The sequence below is a fragment of the Mustelus asterias genome, chromosome 2 (assembly GCF_964213995.1).
Source record: "Mustelus asterias chromosome 2, sMusAst1.hap1.1, whole genome shotgun sequence".
NCBI classification, from domain to species: Eukaryota; Metazoa; Chordata; class Chondrichthyes; order Carcharhiniformes; family Triakidae; genus Mustelus; species Mustelus asterias.
Window position 1 is genome coordinate 96,578,260 of NC_135802.1, and position 24,555 is coordinate 96,602,814.

At 39.7% G+C, this 24,555-nt stretch overlaps 1 protein-coding gene across 14 annotated transcripts in view; it reads right to left on the reverse strand.

Annotated features, from left to right (window-relative positions):
- Positions 1–24,555, reverse strand: part of pex1 (peroxisomal biogenesis factor 1) — a 74,987-nt gene continuing 50,432 nt past the window's right edge. For 11 of the 14 annotated variants that reach the window (XM_078238931.1, XM_078238922.1, XM_078238886.1 and 8 more), the window contains 9 exons: positions 23,896–24,030; positions 21,939–22,003; positions 20,915–21,057; positions 19,895–19,998; positions 18,314–18,490; positions 14,430–14,660; positions 11,200–11,397; positions 5,058–5,188; positions 1–444 (listed from right to left, as the gene is read on the reverse strand). In XM_078238931.1, coding sequence (XP_078095057.1) covers positions 363–444; positions 5,058–5,188; positions 11,200–11,397; positions 14,430–14,660; positions 18,314–18,490; positions 19,895–19,998; positions 20,915–21,057; positions 21,939–22,003; positions 23,896–24,030 — 1,266 coding nt within the window. In that variant the 3' untranslated portion in view covers positions 1–362. Of the gene's footprint in view, positions 445–5,057; positions 5,189–11,199; positions 11,398–14,429; positions 14,661–17,261; positions 17,329–18,313; positions 18,491–19,894; positions 19,999–20,914; positions 21,058–21,938; positions 22,004–23,895; positions 24,031–24,555 lie in introns of all 14 variants that reach the window. The other 3 variants (XR_013500541.1, XR_013500537.1, XR_013500539.1) reach the window with 2 other exon arrangements.

Sequence of the window (24,555 nt, forward strand, 5' to 3'; positions counted from 1 at the left end):
GCCCTGGTGAATGTTTATTTAACAACCAACAGAATAAAATTTATTGACCAAGACAATATTAATGAATTTATTATTTTCTTAACATAAGTATAAACAGTTTAAATTACAACCTTGATAAATACTATTAATATAATAATCTTAATGCAAATTTTATTGGGTAGAGAAGTTATATGAACATAATGTTGAGTTAAAGTTGATAACAGTTTCAAGCGTAATTGACATTTTTGTAAAATATATTCTTTAAGATTTGATTTGATTTGAAGTCACTTCAGACATTATATATACTGGATTCAAATAAAAAGATCAGATTGTATTATCAGTGCAACAAATTTATTTTACATGAGTTTGTCAAAAGAAATTTCTTATGCCAAGGTAACTCTCTGTCCAGCACTAATGACTCCACTCTGCCTCTTGGGGTCTTTAGATTTCTGAAAGCCATCATACCTGAAAAAAAAAGACAAAACTGAACCATACATTGAAAGAAATGGCTCTTTAACCAATCAGTGGAACTCCGTCTGCACACTGCCCAGGCAATGCTTTATGCCTAGTTAAATGTCTACCCCAGTCTTTGGAAAATTATTAGAAGAGAATTCCAACGTTGAAGAGAGCATGTGGTTCATCAATTAAACTGCAAAGATTCTCATGTTACAGTATGGAAATATATGGCATTGGTAGTTTCCTCGATTTAGTCCAACCCACAATTTCCTGTTCAATCTTCATACCTTTTATACCTGACTCTTCAAGTTTGTGGCCAGGGAATTCCATATTTTAATCATCCTCTGAAGATTTTTTCTAAACATACCAAATTATTTATGATCATCATGATCTCTTCATGTGAGTAGCTGATTTGGGTGGGGAAAAATGCATCACCATTTATCTTAAATGACAAAACCCTTTAATTTTGAAGTACTTTTGGGTTTATCTTTTCAACTCTAATTTTAAGATCCAAATTCAATCTTAGTAAAATCCTAGTGAATTTACACTGTACCCTATGTCTCTCTAATAACTGTACCTACAGCTGCATAGCTGTGAAGGGAGTGACCTGAGTTTCCAAAGAATTGCAGTGAAATTAATGGTGATTAATGTGTGGCTTATTACATTAGCAGTGGAAATAAACCAAGATCAGAAATAATTTGAAGAGTTATAATGCTGAATTCTAAACGCATATTAGAAGTATTTGAAAATCCATATAAATCATATAGACTGTATTTGCATTATACCTTACTTCAAAAAAAACAATGTTTTCTGATGGTGCCTTCTTGAAATTGTGCTGACTGAGCTTGATGTTTAATCGTTTTATCCAATTTCACCTGCAGAATCCAGTTTCACTTCTAGTTTTAATGGAATGAAATTAGGTGAGTTTGCCAATAAGCAGGCAATGTACTCTAACAGATTACTGTGCAAGCAGTGATTATTCTAACTTTCTCTGAATAGTCTTCTGCCAATTGGCCTACAATTCCTGTCTTATTTAAGTTTTCATTTTTGGAGGGAAGACACAATTGCTACTCTTCCAGCTCTTGGACACAATTTTCCTTTGTGTATACAAAGTTATTAATTACTTCCCCCACTCAATTAAGAAACAAACAGAGAGTACAGGATGTGGGGAAGCTTCCATGTTAGTGGAAAAAAGAGCAAAGAAATATAAGAGTAGGCAATGCTGCCCCTCACAGCTGATCTGATCTTGACCTAAACTCCATTTTCCTGCCTGTTCTTTATAACCATTGATTACCCTATTTAAAAACAGCATGGCAGCAGAAGCAATTAAATAGCCATTAGTAGATCTACCATTTCCAGCAGTCTCTTCAAAAAAGATGATCCTTAACCCCTCTCTTCTTGAAAGCTACCACTCATTTCCAACCTCCTTAAACATGCTATCAAATCCCTCCAAACAGGTTTCCACCCTTACCGCAGCACTGAGTCACAAATAACATCCCGTGATGTTACTGTGACGTAGGTAAACTAACTTTCCTCATCCTTTTCAATCTGTTGGCAGACTTTGCTGTGATTGATAACCATCCTTCTCATCCAACTGGGTAACTTGGCAGCAGTTTCCACCTGCATGCTGACAACATCCAGCTTTCCCTCACCACTGTCTTTCATCATTGCCTCTCGAGTTACCAGACTGTCAGACATTCAGTACTGGATGAGCATAAATTTCCTGCAATGAAGTACTGGAACTACAAAGCTTTGTCTTTGGTCTGAGCCACAAAATCCATTCCGAGTCACCTGGTCCCCCTCTCTCCCTGACAATCGTCTGAGGCCAAACTATACTGTACTCAACCTTGGTGTCATAAGATCTCAGTTCAGTTAAAAAGAGAAGACGACAAACAGGAAAAGGGCTGCAGGGAGCAGACTTCAAGTGAAGAAGCAGCCAAAAGTTGGTGACTCCTTGCTGTGGGCCATTGGGGCAAAGATACCCTTTTGGAACAGTAATGTTCTGCTTGGTGCAGCTAAAGGGTTTAAGTTGTGCTTGTGAGTCGGTGCTTGAGTGCACACTCTGGAATCCAGGAGAATGGAATCTCGGGAGACGAGATTGAAACCCTGCAAGATGGACCATTGTTGATGCCATCTAATTTGGAACAACCTGCAGAGGAATTCCAAGACAAGATCTTCAGAGGTGAAGATCCCTTGTTACAGAGTCAAAGTTTCAGTGAGATTGATAGACGCAGTGTTTATTTATGTCTGGATGGGCTGTTGAAAAATCGATATACTATGTCTTGGTCACATTTGATGTGGAGATGCCGGCGTTGGACTGGGGTAAACACAGTAAGAGTTTTAACAACACCAGGTTAAAGTCCAACAAGTTTATTTGGTAGCAAATACCATTAGCTTTCGGAGCGCTGCTCCTTCGTCAGATGGAGTGGAAATCTGCTCTCAAACAGGGCGCAGAGACACAAAATCAAGTTACAGAATACTGATTAGAATACAAATCTCTACAGCCAACCAGTTCTTAAAGATACAGACAATGTGAGTGGAGGAGGGAGCATTTAGCACAGGTTAAAGAGATGTGTATTGTCTCCAGACAGGTCACATTTGCCATTTGTTGCAGAGTTTGTCTGTTAATTCACATGCACCTCACATTAACCCTGAATGTTAGAACACAAGATAGTTTTGTAAATCATTGTCTTTTTATAGTATTTATTTTTATTTCTTCAAAACCAGTGGAATATTATGTCTTTATTCTATTACTAATTGTCTTGAATCTCGAACTTTGTCTACTTCAGACAAAATGTTATTGGTCCCTAACCGGGTCTTATCAAAAACCTGGGGTCTGGTCAAGGATCATAACAGCATACAAGTTGTTGTTGACCAGTACTAATGGATGACAGCAAGTTGATAAAAGGCCTTATAATGATAACTTTCTTGGAAGCGTGCAAGGTCAAGGCAATAACTGAAAATATTGGCTCATAACTATCTGGTTCCCCAACATCTCATTTAGGGGATACCCCAATGATGCACAGGTGAATCCCTCTAGAAAGTTCCCACATAAGGATTTATCCAGCAATTGTCCAGAAGTACCAACTTCCCCTGGACAATTGTGCTGGGCTGGGAACCATCCGACAGAAGCAATTTAAATTGCTAACTTTGGATGATTCTGCTAGTTTTACATTGAGATTTAGAAGGAAAAAACTCACTTCTTACTCGAATAACAATTTACACACCCAGACAGAGCTTTGCCCAATCACCCCCTCCACTCCAACCTCTTCTTCCTCCCACGCTTCCTCCTGTCTGTTCCCCTCCCCCATCTCCCTCTGTAACGTCTCCCTTGATTGTCTGAACACTTAGCTTTGAAGCTTATCTTCTCCCTTTAAACATCTTCACGGCAGCTAGTGTTGTAAAAAGGGGGCGCACCTTTCTGGGGCGCACTTTTCTGGGGCATCACTCCTGTCTCACCCAGCCTGAGTGAGGAAGGTTGGGTGAGACAGGGGCTTTGCAATTTCAACATGGGTAAGTCCATTGAGAGTGGCAATCCCACAGAGACTGCCTGCCACCCTGAGCAAGTTATGAGCCATTGTGTAGCAGGTGTAAAGGTTACTGGTGGAACACGCATGCTTAAAGCCATACTGAAGACTGATACATAAAACTGGAATATTCAAGCAAACAAGTTCTGTAACTAAAAGTAGAGATGCAAGAGTGATAAGACAGCTATATGAATAAAGTTGCTGAAGCCTTCATTGACTTAAATCACAGTAATGTAGATTTTAATCAGTCTCCAATTTTTTTTAGAATTTACCATTTTGTGTTTGTGTTCAAATAATCCCCATTTTTAATTAGCATCATTTTTGTAAAATTATGAAACAAAAATATTCAAAATATCATTGACAAGCTATTGATTTTGATGGTCTGTTGAATTCAGGGATGCAAACAGGTACTTCTTCAAAAAGTTGCACATTTTAAATCTGCCTCTTGGCATCGTCTACCATAGCAGAAAAAAAAGTGCAAACTAAAAATGCTGACAGTTCCGCAAATATTAGAAAAGAAAATTGGTAATTCCATACTACTCAACAGTAATAATAATGCTTCCTCTGAGTTATTCAATATAGCCTAAACTTGTATTCAACAATATTCTATTTTAAAATCTTACAGGGTTTTACATGTTCATTCCTGATATTAGAAATAGTTTTAAGTGCAGTGAAGGCCACAGGTGGGATTTTCCCCAAAAAATTTTAAATGTCGAACTCATGTAAAAACTGTAAATCCTGCTAGTTTTTTCAGCGGGACTTTCAAAATGAATCTTTCAAAATGAAAGAGGCTAGTGGGCCCAGAGACTTCAGTCCTGGGCCCACTAATGATATTTAAATCTTCATTAACATTATTTATTCAGCTCCAATTTCTGGCACTGAGCTGATGACGCTGGAAATCCAGCATCTGGAGACGTGCGGAGGCTGTGGCGCCCAGTGGGAAGCCTGCTGCATGGCCTCCGCTTGATCTCCTGGCCTGGTTTATTCTAAGGGTTATTACATAAGCTTTCATTTGCATTTTAGGCAATATGCAGTAGTTAGACCATATTATTCCATGTATTTTCAATTTAAATTGAGCAAGAATTTTCTACTCACAGTTCTATGAAGTTATGCCATTCTTGCTGACCAATAGAGGGTCTTGTATTTTTCAGTGCTGTCAGTAGGTGGGATTGACAAATACATTGTGAAGAGTTCATAGGTCCTGACAGATTATGGGAAGTGCCCTCCTGGAAAGATTCATATAAAACAAAATTTGAGAAATGCTGGTATTTAATATGCACAGCAGATGCATATGTTTTAAAAGCTTAACTCCATAATTTAAATTTGTAATATTAGAAACATGATAAGTTAGCATGAACAATACAATATAAACTGCAAAAATAAAAAAATCATTTTATTAAAGGAATAATTTATTGTAGGATCAATTTGGTTATAAAATAATCCTTTATTAGTGATACTCTTAAGATACCGCCTGTTGAAATAGATATTGAAAATAATAATCAGGAAGATTGTCAGACTGCCAAAGACTGACAAGTACTTTGCAGCATTTCCCCAACAGTTTCTTTAAAATAAATTCCATCAGATTCTGTAATTATCCATTTTAGAGTCTGTATTCATTAAACACAAAAGATAAGTGAACCCATTCAAGATATTCATTCCACAAAGCAGACCTTGCTCTGCTAATCATCTAGTCATGATAGTGATTCTTGTTCTGTAAAGGTAACTGACGGGTCTGATATGCTGATTACAATGTTCCATGGAAGATAAAAGCCAAATTATATTTTACAATCTTACAGGTCAGGGAAGAACATTAATTTTGCATGCTTTGGTACTTCATTTTTTTATATTCCTTTTTACAGTACGTTAAATTCCAAATATCCTCCTCATTAAACGATAACCTTCTCACTGCAGTAATATTTGATATGCAGCACAGGGGATTGTGTTATTTTATTTAATATATTGTAGGGTGTTCATGCTTTTGAACAAAATCTCCCACACAAAGATAATCTCAGGAAACCAATAAAGAAACTTTTATTTTTGTTATCTCCCAAGTGTACTCTTACAAATAATTTGTTTCAAAGTGCTGCCTGAGCTGGACAGGTTGCTGAACCAGCTGCCTAACCGAGCTGCAACACCAAACATTTTGAACTTACCCCTCTGAGTATCAGTGGCCCACAGAAATAAAAATAAAAATCAGAAAACCAATGGGGAGGATGGGGCTGTAAATTTGCACAAATTTTTAATGGAAACTGACAGTGTTCTATTTATAATTTGAAAAACTGAAATACAGATGCAATATTTAAATGTAAAAATGGATATCAAAATGATTATATAAAGGCCCAGAATTTCTGACCTCTGTGGGGTTATACCGGAGAGGTAACCCCAGAAGATGTACTGAGGGATTCCCTTCCTGGAGGTGCCGACGAAAGGACTGCACGGCAATTACCCTGCACTGGAAACTATCCAATACTCCAATTTAGATTGGAGACTTCAGATGGTTTCGACTCTCTGACAAAAATAGTAATCCAGCAAAATTCAGAAGGCTTAAAACCACTTCTAACTTCTGCATAACTATAGTACTGATCCATCCCTGTGATCCCCCTGACTGGACACCTCACCCTTCCCCCCCCCCCACCCCCCCACTCCCAACTAAGCCCTCAACCCCTCATTCACCACCAACTTCACCACTCCCAAACCATCCAACTCACATACCTTGTACATTACCTTTTCTCTGGCTTCCTAAAGCTTTAAACATATCTGCTTTACTACAGCTAATGTCATAAAAGAGGGGGATGGGGGTAATGGCTTCACTTCTCCCCAACTCTGCTGCCATAGACTGAAGGCCTCAGGAACTTGCTGCAGTGCACTTTTCTCATCAAAAGAAACAGAGTGGCAATCCAATCATGATTGCCGCCACTCGGATGTTCTAGCCCAAAAATAAGGACCGATTTCTAAAATGGGAAGTGAATTACATTGGTATAAAAGGACAAGGGAAGCAGGCACATCAGAACACCATCATCTGCAAGTATCCCTCCAAATCACACACCATCCTGACTTGGAAATGTATCACAGTTCCTTCATCGTCACTGGGGTAAAATCACGGACCTCTCTGCTGAATAGAACTGCAGGAGTTGTCACGTGACCACATGGACTTTTGTGTTTCACCACCACCTTCCCAAGGACAATTAGAGTAGGCAATAAATGCTGACCTTGCCAGTGATGCCCACGTCCTATGAACAAATCTAAAAAACATCCGAGTTTGAAAGAAGAATTATATTGGACAGGAAATATTAATTTGGTTTCTCTCTCCACAGCTGCTGCTGGGTTCTTCCACCACTGTTTTTATTTCAGTTCTCTAGCAGCCACAGTATTTTGCTTATAAAAAAATTCTCCTGCTCTTTCAAACACCTGGAGGTTAGTCTTGATCTTGATTCCCCATCTGCAATACCCAAGGAAACGGACTAGTTTTTAATTACTGTTTCAGGCATTAAAATGGAACAAAGAAAATATGTCAAGTGGCTAGAACGGATGTGAGCACAAGGTGGAATTTAGAACCAACTACTAGAAAATAGAATGAACTATGCTGAGAAGAAACCAAAAGAGAAAACACTGGAAAATCTCAGCAGGTCTGGCAGGATCTGTAAGGAGAGAAAAGAGCTGACATTTTGAGTCCAGATGACCCTTTGTAAAAGCTAAAAGACTAGAAAGTGGGAGATATTTATACTGCAGGGGGAGGGAATGAAAGATGAGTTCTCGCCATAGAAACCAGGAGAAAAGACTGTCCACAGAGAGAATAAAGGGTATGAATGGCCAAACGGCAGAGAAGCTGTGACAGATGGAGATGTTGGAAGTGGGGGGGGGGGGGGGGGGCCGAAGAATGGGACAGAGATAGAATGTAGAAAAGGGTAAGTGGGGGGGGAGAAAGGTAAGGGAAGGGGGATGAAGTAGGGGGAAGGAAAGAGTTGCGGGGGGGAGAGAAGAAAAATGAATAAAGACCATAAAGAAATAAAAGGTAGAGAATCCTCCGGTTGCTTGCCATTTTAACACACGATCCTGCTCCCATGCCTGTCCTTGGCTTGCTGTAATGTTGTGGAGATGCCGGCGTTGGACTGGGGCAAACACGGTAAGAAGTTTAACAACACCAGGTTAAAGTCCAACAGGTTTATTTGGTAGCAAAAGCCACACAAGCTTTCGGAGCCTTAAGCCCCTTCTTCAGGTGAGTGGGAATTCTGTTCACAAACAGGGCATATAAAGACACAAACTCAATTTACATGAATAATGGTTGGAATGCGAATACTTACAGCTAATCAAGTCTTAAAGGTACAAACAATGTGAGTGGAGAGAGCATCAAGACAGGCTAAAGAGATGTGTATTGTCTCCAGACAGGACAGCCAGTGAGACTCTGCAGGTCCAGGCAATCCCCACAGCTTGCCTGGACCTGCAGAGTCTCACTGGCTGTCCTGTCTTTATATGCCCTGTTTATGAACAGAATTCCCACTCACCTGAAGAAGGGGCTTAAGGCTCCAAAAGCTTGTGTGGCTTTTGCTACCAAATAAACCTGTTGGACTTTAACCTGGTGTTGTTAAACTTCTTGCTGCAATGTTCCAGTGAAGCTCAACGCAAACTGGAGGAACAGCATCTCATCTTCCGGCTAGGCATTTTAGAGCCTTCCGATCTCAAAACTGAATTCAACAACTTCAGATGATTTGCTCTTCCCCACCTCGGCCCATTTTGTTTTCATTCTAATTTATTTAAGCTTTTACGGTTCTCTATCTTTTATTTCTTTATGGTCTTTCTTCATTTTTCTTACCCCCCCCCCCCCCACTCTTTCTTTCCCCCTACCCCATACCTTTTTCTACATTCTACCTCTGTCCCATCGCCCCCCCCCCCCCCCCCCCCCCTCCTCCAACATCTCCATCTGTCACAGCTTCTCTGCCGCTTGGCCATTCACATCCTTCATTCTTTCTGTGGACAGCTATTAGCAGTCTTTTCCCCTGGTTTCTATGGCTATGACTCCTCATTCATTCCCTCACCCTGCAATATAAATATCTTCCACTTTCTATGCCTTTTAGCTTTGACAAAGGGTCATCTGGACTCAAAACGCCAGCTCTTTTCTCTCCTTACAGATGCTGCCAGACCTGCTGAGATTTTCCAGCGTTTTCTCTTTTGGTTTCAGATTCTAGGATCCGCAGTAATTTGCTTTTATGCTGAGAAGAGCTTTTATATGGCATGAGAAGTGACAATAGTATCTACATTCTATACATTTTAAAGGGATACTAATTTAGTGATAAATTTGGCTGGGTTATCGAACCTTGTGTTACACAAGAATATTACTTACATAGTGACAGCATCCAATAACAACCATATTCACTTTATATGAATGAAAGAATTTTTGTTTTTTTAAGAAACATGACACCCCATTGGGGGAAAAAAAGTTGAAGGAGTATGTTCTAGTTTCAGAAAATGGGACAGCTGATTAAAAAAAAATCTTGTTATATTATCCTTTGTAATTAACGCTCGTGGAGAAGTCAATTAACTTGCTTGTACAGCATGTGCTATATACAAATGATCTCTCATTCACGTACATCGTGGTCAGCTGGGGTGAGGTTAACAGTTGCGAAGAGATAATTGACAAGTTTGGACTCTTCCACAGCTGAGCAGTTGATTGAATAGGTCTCAAAGATTAATGAAAGATCATGATTCGGGAACTAATGATGACTAGCTTCAACTGTGACAAAATATTAATACAAAGGCACAAATTTAAGAAAAAAGTTTTAAAATTACCTCGGTAGTTAGAACATGGAATTCTTTGATAAATGTATAGTGGAAGCAAAGTCTGTTACTGGTGAATTATGTAACTGCTTGAAAAAGGATAGTGGGATTGGAATGGGTGACTCAGACAAAACACACTAACACCCGACAGGGCAAATGACCTGTTTCTTTCCTGAAATTGTCTATATAATTGCCAGAACTGAATGATGGTTTATTATAAAAGTATATTGATAATTTGAGTGATATTTAAGTGAAAGTATCAAGCCACTTGTGCATAGGATTTAGAGTCATAGAGGTTTACAGCATGGAAACAGGCCCTTCGGCCCAACTTGACAATACCACCCTTTTTTTTTTAAAACCACTAAGCTAGTCCAACTGCCCACATTTGGCCCATATCCCTCTATACGCATCTTATCCATGTAACTGTCTAAATGCTTGTTAAAAGACAAAATTGTACCCGCCTCTACTACTACCTTTGGCAGCTTGTTCCAGACACTCACCACTGTGTGTGAGAAAGAATTGCTCCTCTGGACCCTTTTGTATCTCTCCCCTTTCACCTTAAACCTATGCCCTCTAGTTTTAGACTCCCCTACCTTTGGGAAAATATATTGACCATCTAGCTGATCTGTGCCCCTCATTATTTTATAGACCTCTATACGATCGCCCCTCAGCCTCCTATGCTCCAGAGAAAAAAGTCCTCTCCTTATAACTCAAACCATCAAGAGCCGGTAGCATCCTAGTAAATCTTTTCTGCACTCTTTCTAGTTTAATAATATCCTTTCTATAATAGGGATTTATAATAGGATTTGCTGGTTCAACAATTTAAGTTTTAAGACAAAAGGAAACAGTTTGAGAAAGCCCCATCTTATTTTATCTGAACGTATACCGAAGATTTCCCTACTGAAATATTATCCCTCAGGACATAGTATCAAGACATTTCTGAACACTTTAATTTTTTCCTGTGTATTTTAATGACACTGAAGTTAATGACATTGAAATTATACTTAAAGACATTGATGTGATTGATTGAGAGATAGCGTAGTGTCACTACACAGTGGAAATATATGAATATGTACCCATGATGTACCCACATTTTCAGTTTTATGGTCTGAGTTATGCCTTATGTGAGGCAGCTGCCTCATAATTTAAAAGTTGATTATCTAAATCATTCTTACGTAACCCCAGTTCAGCAGCATTAGCAGAAACATGAGGTGGTCTCTGGCCTGTGCTCAGTAAAACAAAATGGGCCATAGAGAGAGAAGAAAATCTAATTGCATTAACCCATTCACTAAATTTTAAAACTGTATACAGCACACTAAAAGACATTCCTTCAACCGTACCAACTCCAATGCAAAATACAGCCTGGAAGAACACCCTTGGAAATAACTTAGAAACTGTACTTAAACACTTTTATTTCATAACTCAGCAATCTTTCCACATTGAAAAAGAAGCCAACTAATATTACCAAGTTCTTGTTCCTTGTATTTGCTTTAATAACGTTTAGTTCAAACCGTAGATTTTCCACTTGTTCCTGCGTAAGTTCTTGGTATCCTTCTTGCAATGACATCATATAAGCGGGGGGATGAGAAGCTATGGTGTCTCTAACAGATGTGATTGTGTGATCAAGGGACATTGAATTTGGTCCAGACAAACATTGAGAGTTCTGATAAAAGAAAAAAAAGACTTGCATTTATGTGGCATCTTTCATGACTAGTAGAGTTCTCAAATTTACTGACAATGATGTACATTTTGAAGTGTAGCTACTGTTGTAAAGAGTGTATCGTTTTAATTAAAAGAAATATACTTGTTCAAGTAAATTCTAACAGCACAATATCAACAAGAACACAAAGAATAATAACTGCATTAGACCATTTCATCCCTTGAGCCTGCTGTGCCATTTGAAAAGAGCACAGCTGATCTCTTTGTGGCCTCTTGCTATTCATTTTATATTACCAGCTATCTTTCTCAATTTCTCCCTCATTGTATCTTTAGAAATTTGTTGCTAGTTTCTAAAATCTATCCAATCTTCTGGCCTGCCACTAATCGCTGTATTGCACCTTTTTCTTTCAATTTGATACTATCTTTAACTCCCTTAGTTAGCCACAGATGATGCATCCTTTTCAGATTCTTTCTCAATATCTATGCTAAGAGTTACAAAATATCTCCATAAACGTTTGTCACTGTTTCTCTACTGACATACCTTTTAACCTATTTTCCCAGTTCACTTTAGCCACTCAGTCTTCATACTCTTGTTATTGCCATTATTTACATTTAAGACACTAGTCTTTGACCCCACTTCCCGCCCTCTAACTGAATGGGAAATTCTATCATATTATAACCACGGTCACTTAGAGGGTCCTTTACTACGAGGTCATTAATTAATCCTGTCTCATTATACATTGTAAGAAGTTTAACAACACCAGGTGAAAGTCCAACAGGTTTATTTGGTAGCAAAAGCCACACAAGCTTTCGGAGCTCCGAAAGCTTGTGTGGCTTTTGCTACCAAATAAACCTGTTGGACTTTAACCTGGTGTTGTTAAACTTCTTACTGTGTTCACCCCAGTCCAACGCCGGCATCTCCACATCATTATACATTACCAGGTCTGAAATAGCTTGCTCCCTGGTTGGCACCAGAACAAATATATTTGGAAGAAGAAATTCTCCCAAATACATTCTGCGAACTCATCTTCCGAGCTAGCTATGCCAATCTGATTTGACCAATCTATATGAAAATTAAAAATCACCAATGATTATTGCACTACTTCTTTTACAAGTCTCTATTATTTCTTCCTGATGTGCTGTCCTACAATACAACTATTGTTAGGGGGCTTCATAACCGTTGCTATTTCTTAATTCTACCCAAGCGTGATTTTACACGTCTTGATCTTCTAAATTAAGGTTATCTCACTCTAATGTTATCCTTAATTAGCAGAGCTACACCATTACCCTTTCCTAGCTTCTTGACCTTCTGAAATGTCAAATACCCTTGAATATTTAGGTCCCAGCCCTGGTCACCTTCCAATCATATCTCTGAAATGGCTATCGGGTAATACATATTTATTTCTATTTGTGCTGTCTTATGAATGCTGCACATGTTCAGATACCCCTCAAATGATCCCTCACCCCATTCAGTTTAAAGCCCCCCTCTACTGCCCTAGTTATATGACTTTCCAGAACACTGGACCCAGCACATTAAAGACGATCCCAATGGTACAGCTCCTCAATACAGGTGCCAGCACCTAATGAATCAAAACCCATTTCTCCCACACCAATCTGTGAGCTATGCATTCAATTCTCTGATCTTATTTACCCTATGCCAGTTTGTTCATAGTTCAGGTAATAATCCATTGTTATTTTTGGGGTGGTTTCAATGATTGATTAGGAATTATTCATTTTTATTGAGATGTTCGAAAAATCTGGCGATCAGCAATTCTGATATGCTAATGGATATACCATCTTTCCCTACTGACAATCCAAGGATCAGGATCAGACTTAGATTTGTCTTTTACTAAGACAAGCCAATATCTATAATGCCACACGCCATATCTACATTTATGTCAGTTCTAGATTTTCCCTTTATTTCCTTTTTGGTTCAATTCATCAATTGTCCTTCAACTAGGAAGGTAAAATGAATAACATTGTCCACAACTGATACATGCTAATAACTTGAATTAAAAGCTATCTGGTAGTGGTCAGATTAAATTAGTTTGGTTTGATTAATAATGTCGGGCAGAATTTTCCCAGAAGATGACTAAGTGTTGTTTTGGGCAACAAAAACAGCATGATTTGGGTTGGCATGTCTGGCACAAATCAGATTGCAATCTTCCCACAGTGTCATTTTTTGGGAGGGGGAGAGTTTTGCACCAGAAAGGCAGAGCCTAAACATGCTTCACAGAGATTGGGCGCCCTTTTTAAAGGGTGCCCTGATCTCAAAGTGAAATTGAAGACTGCTGTCCCTCACCGCACAATGCTAGGCTTCAGGAAACCCCCCCTCATTGAAGGCATGTTTCTCCATCCCCCTCCCCAACATAGATCACTGGCATCAGGCCCCTCCCAATGGGCCCCCTTCATGCTCCACCCCACTCAGGCCCCACTCCCTTGGCACTGTCCCTGGCAGTAACAACTTGGCACTGCTCATCCAGAATCCACCTGGCACGCATCGTGCCAGGTGGCACTGCCCATCCATGTTTCTGACCACCCGGGAGCTTCGTTGGCCTCCGAACTCCCCAGCGTGGTCTTGTCTCAGTTTGTGGAAATCAGTAGTGATTCACACCGGGTTCCCACCACGCCTGAGGGTTGGAGCAGGGAGAATCCAGCTTGAAACAGACTAGGCATATTTAAATGCACATTTAAATATGCTAATCTGGTTCCCTCCCTCACTGGGCAGGAACCAGATTACATCTGGGCACAGTGGCTGAGAGGATACCAGTGGGGCTCTGCACCATGCTGGACACATTAGACCCCTCACCCACAATTCTCAAACCTTGTGTCGCTCCCAATGCAATGTGTGCCGAGCGCAACATGGCCGGAAAATTGCAGTCGCCATCCATCCACAGTTGCATGTATAGTGGAAAAGCATTCATGTGGTGTTAGGACAGCAAAATTAGTTAGAAAATAGTAACACTTATGAAAATGGTAATCAAAAGAAGGTAGGATTCATTAATTACACCAGTTTTTTAAAAAAACAATGCTGACCTGTTCTGAAGAGGTTGCAGTTCCCAGTTCTGATTCGTAAGAGCTACCAAAATAAAGGCGCCAGATGTTGGGGCATGGATCTTCAGGTAATATTTCACTGGTATCCAGGTAAACTGGAGAATGTTCTGACCATCTTTCTACGTCCCCTACAGACTCATCAGAACCATTGCCGTGATTCAAGATGATCATGGAAGATAGGCTCATATCACTTTCGGAACCAGAACCTGCATCCTAGAGCAAAACAGCAAAATTGTATTTAGTTATTGCACTATACATTGACTCACCCCGCATGATAACATTACTGGAGCAAAATAAACTGGAACAATTAACATTTGAAAAAATACAGAAATGTTGACTGAATATTTTTATGCATATCTGAGGAAAAGAAGCAACAAATGAGGGCAATCAAGAGGAGATTGGGTAATCTTATTCTTCTGGCCATAGAAAGTGACCAGGATAATGACTATCCAGCAATTTTACATTCTTGCAGTCATGTGATTTTCCTTTGGCTTCCAAACTTTAACACGTCTTTTAACATCAAATCAAAGACAGCCCATTTCTACTCTGATACTACATTCAAAATCTTCTAGAATATGGAGGACAAACAAATGTGAAAATAGGATAAATTCCATATACTACTTGGCTCATACTTGAAAGATAACTTATTGTCTATGTCTCAACCTCTACTTATCACTATAGCCCCTGTCCTAATTTGAAGTATCTGAATGCCATCAATCAAAAGTATTTACATTAAATATTCCAGTCAAGTCAGGTGTTAAAACCTGCTACTGTAACAATATATGGTACTACTTATGACTGGTCAATGTCGAGGGCCAGGGAAGTGGTTATGTAACCTCCAGAAAAGTGGCAACAGCTTTGGATGTTGAGTGCCTGGAGGAAGATCTTAAAACGAGCCAAATGCATTCACAACCTGGAAGCTGTGAAGCATCTATGGCACATCAGTGAATGAAAGAGCAATCATGGACAGTCTGAAACTCAATACCAGCAGTCAACTACATGCCTTGTGTGGAGGCCAGTAATAGTTACAATAAAGAGAGTTATATTCATATAGCACTCATCACAATCACCAAATTTCTCAGTGGTTTACAGCTTACTTAGTCACTTTTGTAATGTGGGAAACAAAGCATCCAATTTGCACACAGCAAACTGCCACAAACAGTAATGTGATAATGACCAGATTTATTTTTGTTGACTGAGCGATTAAAGAAATAGCAGGAGTAAACCATACAGCCGTCAAGCCTGCTCAGCTATTCAATATGATCATGGCAGATCTTTAGATTCAACTTTACTTTCACGTCCAGTCCCCATATCTCTTGGTTCCCAGAGACACCAAAATCTGAACATATTTAAGGTGAAGATGGACAATGATGGAACATCCACAACCCTCTGGGATTGAGAATTCTAAAGATTCACAACCGGCTAAGTGAAGAGATTTCTCCTTATCTCAGACCTTAGATGATTGTCCACTTATTCTGAGACTGTGCTCCCATGTTCTAGATTCCCTAGCAAAGGGAAACAACCTCAGTGTCTACCCTATCAAGCCCCTTCAGAATCTTGTTTGCTTCAATGAGATCATCTCTCATTCTTCTAAACTCCAAAGAACATAGGCCAGTGCTCTCAGCCTCTCAACCCAGGAACCAATCTAGTGAACATTCAATGTCCACCTCCAGTGCAAATACATTCTTCCTTAAATATGGAGACTAAAACTGCACAAAGTACTCCAGGTGTGGTCTCACCAAAGCCCTGCACAATTGTAGCAATACTTGTCTATTCTTGTACTCCAATCCTATTACAATATAAGCCAATATTCCTTTGTCTTCCTGGTTGCTTGCTGTACCTCCATGCTAACTTTGTGTTCCTTGTTTGAGTGCACCCAAGCCTCTCTGAACATTAGCATTTAGAAGTTTCATGCTTTTAAAAATATATTCTGCTTTTCTATTCTTACAACCGAAGTGAATAATGTCACACACATTATGCTTTTTCTCACATCTTGTTGCCCTGTCATTTAACCTGTCAACGATCAGAATTCTCTGGTTCCTCTGCAGCAAATGGAGATTTGGCTGAGTACCAAATTCTCAGTTCTTGTTGGCAGCCGTAGCGGGGCATGAAAGACTAGAGAATTCTGGCTCATATCTCTGTGTCCTCCTCACAGCTTGCATTTCCAGCTAGCTTTGTAGAATCAGCAAACTTAGATATATTACTCTGTTTCTTTGTCCGAGTCATTAATATAGATTGTAAATAGTTAAGGCTCCAGCATGGATCCCTGCAGCACTCCACTAGTTACAGCTTGCCAACTTGAAAATGCTCCATTTATTCCTACCCTGTGAGCCATTGTGTAATAATTAACCCCTTGTGTGGCACATATCAAATGCCTTTTAGAAATCTAAGTATACAATAGCTACTGCTTCCCCTTTATCTACTCTACTAGTTACATCCTCACTTAGCTGTAATAAACTTGTCAAACACCATTTCCTTTTCATAAGACTGTGTTGACTTTATCTGATCATACTATGCCTGAGTACATTGTTAATACTGCTTTAATAATAGATTCCAGCACTTTCCTGATGACAGATGTCAGGCCAGCTGGTCTGTTTGCTCTCTCCCACCTTTCTTGAATATGGGTGTTGTATTTGCTAACTTTCTATCTGCTGGGATCATTCTAGAAGCTGAGAATTTTCAAAAATCACTGCCAGTGCATCCAATATCTCTAGCTCTTCAAACCCTAAGATGCAAGCAGTCAGGTCCTGGGGATTTGTCAGATTTTAGTCCCTTAAGTTTTTTTGGTACTTTATTGCTGCTGATATTAATTACCTTAATTTTAATCACTTTTTAGCTTCTAGGTTACCTTCTCTCTTTGGTATGAAACTTGTGTCTTCTACTGTGAAAACAGACACAAAATATGTTCAATTATCTCCAATCCCCATGATAATTTATCCTGTCTGCTTCTAAAGGACCAATATTTATATTAGCTACTCTCTTCCTTTTGCTATACCTGTAAAAGCTCTTGCAACCAGTCTTTATATTCCTGGCTAATTTACCCTCATTCTATTTTTTGCAGGGCTCTTGTACACTCCCAATGCTCAGACCTATTACTATTCTTTGCAACATTATAAGCTTCTTTAAATTTATTACTATCTAACCAGCGTTAGTAAGCTAAAGATAGATATTTCTTGCTGAGTTCTTGTTTTTCACTGGAATATATTTTTTGGTTGAACATTCTGAATAGTTTTTCTGAAGCTCTCCCCGGAGCAAGGACTGGGAGGAGCTTGCTCTAATCGTTCAGAATGGCGACAACCTGTCTACTAGCTACATGATACATCAAGTCCTAATGCCTTAACAATGAGATAGAGTGGTGACAAGAATGGAAGCAAATCCTTCACTGCTCCATGTGCCTGAAGATTCTTCCCCCCCTCCACCACACTCGCAAGCCCTCTCCCCTCCACCTCACTCCTCCCACCCCTCCCCTCTTTTATTTTCTCTATTTTTTTTGTCTTCAGCTCTGCTGAAGGGCCATCCAGATTCATAACATTATCTCTACTCACTCTCCACAGATGCTGTCAGACCTGCTCAGATTTCCAGCATTCTCTTTTTTTATTTTGAAAATTAGACTGGATATTGTATCAAACTTACAATCCATACATTATCAAATAGAAGCAGTTTGTGATGATCGTCAAAGCAGACCCACTCTAGCTTCTGTTAGGGTGAATTTGAATCCCAATAGCAAATTTGCACTGCAGATTTCTCAGTCTGCAATAAAATGTGTTTCACACCATTGCTAAGCTTCTAATATAAATTCACCTGCAGACACAGGAAAAAATATGGTAACATCCTTAAATTAAATGTTCTTGCCTTGATGTACATACCCGGAATACATTGGACGACAGTGTATTATGAACTGCATCCAGCTGGGCATTGTAGAGTAAAGCCTTCAGGTCAGCTCCAGTAAAGTATTCAGTCATGGTTGCTATTCGTTGGAAGTCAACATCATCTCCTAAGGGTAAGGAATGGCTCAAAGCTTTCAATATCTCATAGCGTGCTACCTGAAGTGGGAGAGGAAAAATGTGACACGTATTTTGTTTTCAACGTGAACATATTCAAAAATTCAGCTACAAATGCACAATCTATTAGAATACCCTGTGGAAGTGTGAACTTTGAGCATTAAGCTGATTACAAGGTAAATTTGTCAAAAACTTGGATAATGTACATTTTGCATTCTTATTTTCAATGGAAGCCCCTCCTTATGTCAAGTTCAGATCACAAATAGAGAAGTACCATTGCAGTATCCCAATGCTTTGAACGTCAGGTATAGTGTATAAATAAAATGTAGCTCAATATCTGTCTGTTTTTGATATTTGGAATAGTATGAATCAGTAAATAGAATCGAAAAATACATGAAAAGGATAACATGAAAAAAATGAATTTTTTTTCCCCTTCCCAATTACTCTAATTGGGTTATAGCAGAATGTTGCAAGTTAATTATATTTATTACATTTTTATCTGTTCAGTGCGCATCGTATTCCGAGGGGAGAAGGAGCAAAAATGCAGCAGAATCTCTCTTGAGATAGCTCCAAAGTAACTGAACTAGCAATGATAGCTCAGATGAAGAAAATCTTTGTGACAGTTTTGATGCACCAAAACTTGCACCAGGCAGGTCTGTACCTAGGGCACTGTTGATTGAACAGCCAGCTTAGCTTATTTATGGAACCTAGGAGATTCATCACTGGAAGACCAGAATTCTTCTTAAACAGCCCCAATAAACTTACTCATTAAGCTAGAAAAGCAGTAGTTCCAGGAGGTTGCGCAGGATCACTGGTTAAACACCTGGAGCATTCTTGCGCATTGTTGGTAGGCTTTTAGCTTTGGCTCTGCTAAACACTGTGCCTATGTTCACTTGACTTATGCACACCAAATCTATTTCTACAGGAACAGAATGTATACTCCATCTTGGGCAAACAGAACCTCTACAGATAGATGTACAACTCTCAGTAGCTTGCTCTGTTGTCTTGAACATGAAAAGTTGATCAAATATCTGAAGCGGCACGGTAGTAGTGGGTCAGCACTGCTGCCTCACAGCACCAGGAACCTGGGTTTGATTCCCGGCTCGGGTCACTGTCTGTGTGGAGTTTGCATGTTCTCCCCATGTCTGCGTGGGTTTCCTCCGGGTGCTCCGGTTTCCTCCCACATTCTGAAAGACGTGCTGGTTAGGTGCGTTGACCCGAACAGGCGCCGGACTGTGGCGACTAGGGTAATTTCGCAGTAACGTCATTGCAGTGTTAATGTAAGCCTTACTTGTGACTAATAAATAAACTTTTTTAAAAAAGATTTGAACTTTCTGATCAAGTTTTATTTTCTAAATAAAATAAATAATTAAACTCAAAATACCTAATTTTTATAAGCAAATTTATTGCACTGACTACACACTAGAAACTATACAGTCTCGATACCTGATCCGGAGGAGGGCAGTACACAGATTTATCTAGACGACCTGGCCTCAAGAGAGCAGGATCAATCAAATCGGGGCGACTTGTGGCAGCCAACACATAAACCCCTGTAGACAACATTGTTGGGTAATTATTAGATAATTTCTATTTGGCTTGATCACAGAGGAAAACTCTTGGAAGCAAGCAGTGTGAAATAGTACTTTAAAAAAAAATCCTCCCCAATTTTCTTTAATAAATATCCCAATTTGTGAGTCCATAATAGTTCAATCACCATTTGCTCAACTAAATAATGAAGAAAGTGTACTTTGACAAGATCTATCACTGACAGCTCACTGGAATGAATCCACTTACAAGCATTGGTCTTTGGTTTCAATTTGAATTAAAAATAAACCAGTATGTTTTATTTTTAGACAAACAGCATATCCATTGACCGATGAAGAGAAGCTCTCAAAGTCCAAATAAAGAAAAAAAACCATGCAATTATATTGTGTCTTTTGCAATGCAGAACATTCTAAAACACCTCACAGTTCATCAAGTGCTTTTGAAATATTGCAGGAAACATGGCAGCCAATTTGCACACTGCTACCTTACAAACTGCAAATTTGAAAGATAGCAGTGTGACAATAACCAGATCATCGGTTTTCAATAATACACTTTGAAAAATATTCATATAGTGCCATGCAATCTTTTCTGATCCAAAAGATGCCCCTCCACTACTGCAGTTTCAGTATTGTACGAGAGTGCCTGCCAGGACTTGAACCCAGAAGCTGACTCTGAGACAGTGCAGGAGAGTGCTCTGCTTCCACCGCCAATTGTAATACGCATGCCATAGCCTCTGGAAAAGCACCCGCTGAAAAAGTTCCGCCTAAAGCCCGTTATTAAGTCTCTTGCATCTAATCTTACCTATGCCCCTTATTCAATGAAGATCCCTCAATTACTGGAAACAGTCTGTTTCTAGCCACTGAGTCCCATCCCATCATAACTTTGAACATCTTTATTAAATCACCCCATAGTTTTCAATACCTTGTAAACCTTCTACTCCATCCAGTTGTGTGAGTAGTTGATTAACAACTCTGTCAGTTACACCAGTGTTATCGTGTCCACGGCGAGGTGCAATGGAATCAAATTCATCGAAGAAAAGAATGCAAGGTTTAGCTGCCTGTGCCCTGGAGATTAAAGTGCATTATACAGAAAGAATTGCGTTATTCTTTAGAATTCGTATTTTCTAAAATCACTTCAAGATAACTGACATATTTTATCTACTTGTGACAATTTAGTACTTACAGAAGTGTGGTAAGTACAGTGTTTGCACATAGTTGTAAAAAAAACTTTGTCATCTAACACAATCCAGCACAGCTGAAAAGTGACATGCTTGGTAAAACTCCATCAAGCAGTACAGCAAAGATATGCCCATTTTTCCAGTAACGTGGCATTTCTAAACATGGTTACATAAAAGTCATTAAGCCGTCAGATCAATCAGAGTCCCCATCTACATCAGCTCAGATTGGAGAGCTTCTTCAGTCAGAGCCGAGATCACTTCAGCGCCATCACTGGCTGTCTGGACTCAGAGAAGAACAGGTTACATAGGACAGAGGTCTGGGTCCTTCAACATCTCTGCCTCAGGCCACTCCATTCCCTTGCTCCTGGGTTCTCAATGCCCTACGCCCATCCCCCAGCCCTTCTGTAACTTCAGGTTCCAGTTCTCATCTCATTGCCAAGTAGGTTAGGGAACAAAATCCATCTCTTGGCCTGCAACCTCTCTGGACAAAGATTTTGTTCTCTGCTTGGACAGAGATTTCTCTGGATTTTAAGAAACCTCAAAGTCTAAAACTAACCTAGAAGCAGAGGCTAAAGGGAATTCCTGGAATCAAGGATGTTACATAAGCAATTTTATCTCCCTTTCTCTGTTGATGCAGCCATCATGCCAGAGAAATGTGAAATGAAATATGAGGAAGGAAATTTAGGAAGGATAAATATTTTTTTGTCAATTCTCATTAGGAAATCACCTAATGACAGTAATCAACACATTTGGTCAGATGTCACATACTTGCTGAAAACATCTCGAATTGCCTGTTCACTTGCGCCAATATATTTGCTCAGCAGTTCTGGACCCTGTGGGGGGAAAAAAGGCTGGAAATTATTTCAATTGGTTTAATTCAATTAGCTATTTTATATTGTTCAGATCCTAATGCCACACAATTCATCAACTGATGGTTGAGGAAGGGAATCTTTACCCAACACTAATTGTGCTCCGAATCGCATACTCAAACTTTTAAGTAAGTGGGGAGAACACTTGACCTCCATTTTGGCATTTAAACAATATCAATAATTTCTAAATTGCTAAAACTTATGCATTACTGGCACACAAAGGCAGAAGATGCACTGCAGCAACTCACCCAGGCATCTTTAAAATCAGCTCCCAAACCCATGAATTCTACTATCTAAAAGAATAAGGATAGCAGATGCATGGGAGTACTATCACTTGCAAGTTCCCCTCCAAGTCACACAGCTTCCAAGTTTGGAATTATATCACCATTCCTTCACCACCGATGGGTCATAATGTCAGAGCGCCCTCCCTAACTGCACTGTGGGTGTACCCACAGCACAAGGATGGCAGTAGTTCAAAAAGGCATCTCACCATCAAAAGTAATTAGAGATGGGTAATAAATGCTGGCCTAGACACTGGTGCCCACATCCTTTGAACAAATAGAAAAAAATAGAAATCTGTTCCAAAGCACTTTACAGAGGCTTAAACAAAAAGGAAGAGGCTAGATGCATGGACCAAACGCTTTCACTAAGAGGTGGCTTTTAAGGACAGCCTTAATAGATGAGAGAGATGGAAGGATTTTGAGACAGAATTCTAGAGTGCACACCCATGGCAGCTTAACAAATGATGGGGCAAATGAAGGAAGTTCATGTCAGAGGTTGGAATCAGTGTAAAGAGTGTTCAGGGAAGAGAGAGATGTATTGGTGGAGAATATAGGGATGGGGAAGTACAAAGCCATCAAGGGATCTGAACATAAATAAGTAAATTAAATCTAAGGGGGCTATTTTGTGCCGGCATTCACCGTGAGCGCAAACGGCGACATGGATGCAAAATCTCTCAGGAATTGGAAAACGAGGTTCTCACTGCTGAGATAGTTTTCCAATTTGCCCCATCCCTCACCAGTGATGTAATAAGGTTCCCACCCAAAAAGAGTCGGAACCTTATTTTAATACATTTAAATATGATTAAATATGTGGGCTTTCCCCATATTTGGAACTCCCCCTTCGCCAATGTAAATATAGCTCCCTGGGGAGAGGCACATGCTTGGGTAGTGCCCTGGCTGGGGAGATCCATGTGGGGGGAGGGGGGGGGGGGTTCCCCTTATGTGTGGGGGCGGGGCATTATCCTGGTGCTTGTAGGAGATGGGGGGGGTTCCATATCGGGGTGGGGGTTTTAAGCACAGATCGGAAAAAGGACACCCCGATCTCTGTGGAGCCAGGCTTGCCTGCTTTATCAGTCCCCACCACCCAGCGTGGATTACGCCTCCAGGTTCTTTTGTGCACAGAGTGCCAGATTATGTGGAGAGGAAACCCAACTGTGCAGCTGAAGAGCTGCACATCTGTTTTCTCACCTCAGCCAGCAGTCTGAGTGCAAAATTCTGCCCAAGGTCTTTACAGACTTGGATTTCTTAATTGGCACTTTGGATAGCATAGTCAACAATTTGGTTCATCAACTGTCGGATAGTCCTTATTCCTTGATTATTGTTTAATTGTGGTTATTTGTCATTCAACTTGGAAATTAAAGAAACAATCAAAGTAATATAAAATGCTCTAAGCAAGCCAGAAAAGTAAAGTAAAAACATCACCTGTGGCGAGACCACCAATATATATTATCTCAAAATTATATTAGTGGCATTAAGAATCAGAAATGTTATGCACATTGGTACAATATTTCCATGAACTTGGTTTAAAGTCACTAGAGAGGATGTTCAACTGCACCTTGATAACAGTCATCATACCTTAATACTAATAAAGTTCAATCCACTTTCTCTGGTGATGACGCCTGCTAATAATGTCTTTCCAGTTCCTGGTGCCCCATACAACAGGATTCCAGATCGCTGGCGTATAGGTAGTTTTACAAACAGCTGGGGGTACTGAAAGGATAAAATGACATGACATTACACATGACTCCATGAACTTCAAAAATACATTACTTATTTGTTTCATATACTTTCATTTATTCATTGCTCTCGAGAAAAAATAATTCTGCACTCTTGCCAAATTATCTTTTCATGCTTGACTGCAAGATTCCTTTGAGTACTTTGTGAAACAGGCTACCTAATTCACACTGCACAGGTCATAATTCAAGATACATTTTCAGATGGATGATTTAATGTTCAATTTATGCTCTGCTAATCTTTCATTGAATTTTCTCTCCGCCTTCAGCGATCACTCTGCCATCGCTGAACTAGAATGGCTTGTAGTCCACCAATGCTTCAAATTTAATATCCTCACCTGTGTTCAAAATTTCCACCCATCCCTATTTCTGTTAATTCCTCCAGCTCTACAAACCTCATGAGAGCTCTGTGTTCCCCCAATGTTGGCCTCTTGGGCATCCCCAACATTTTTCAATCCAGCTTCAACAGCTTTTAGCAACCTGGCCCTAAACACTGGATTCC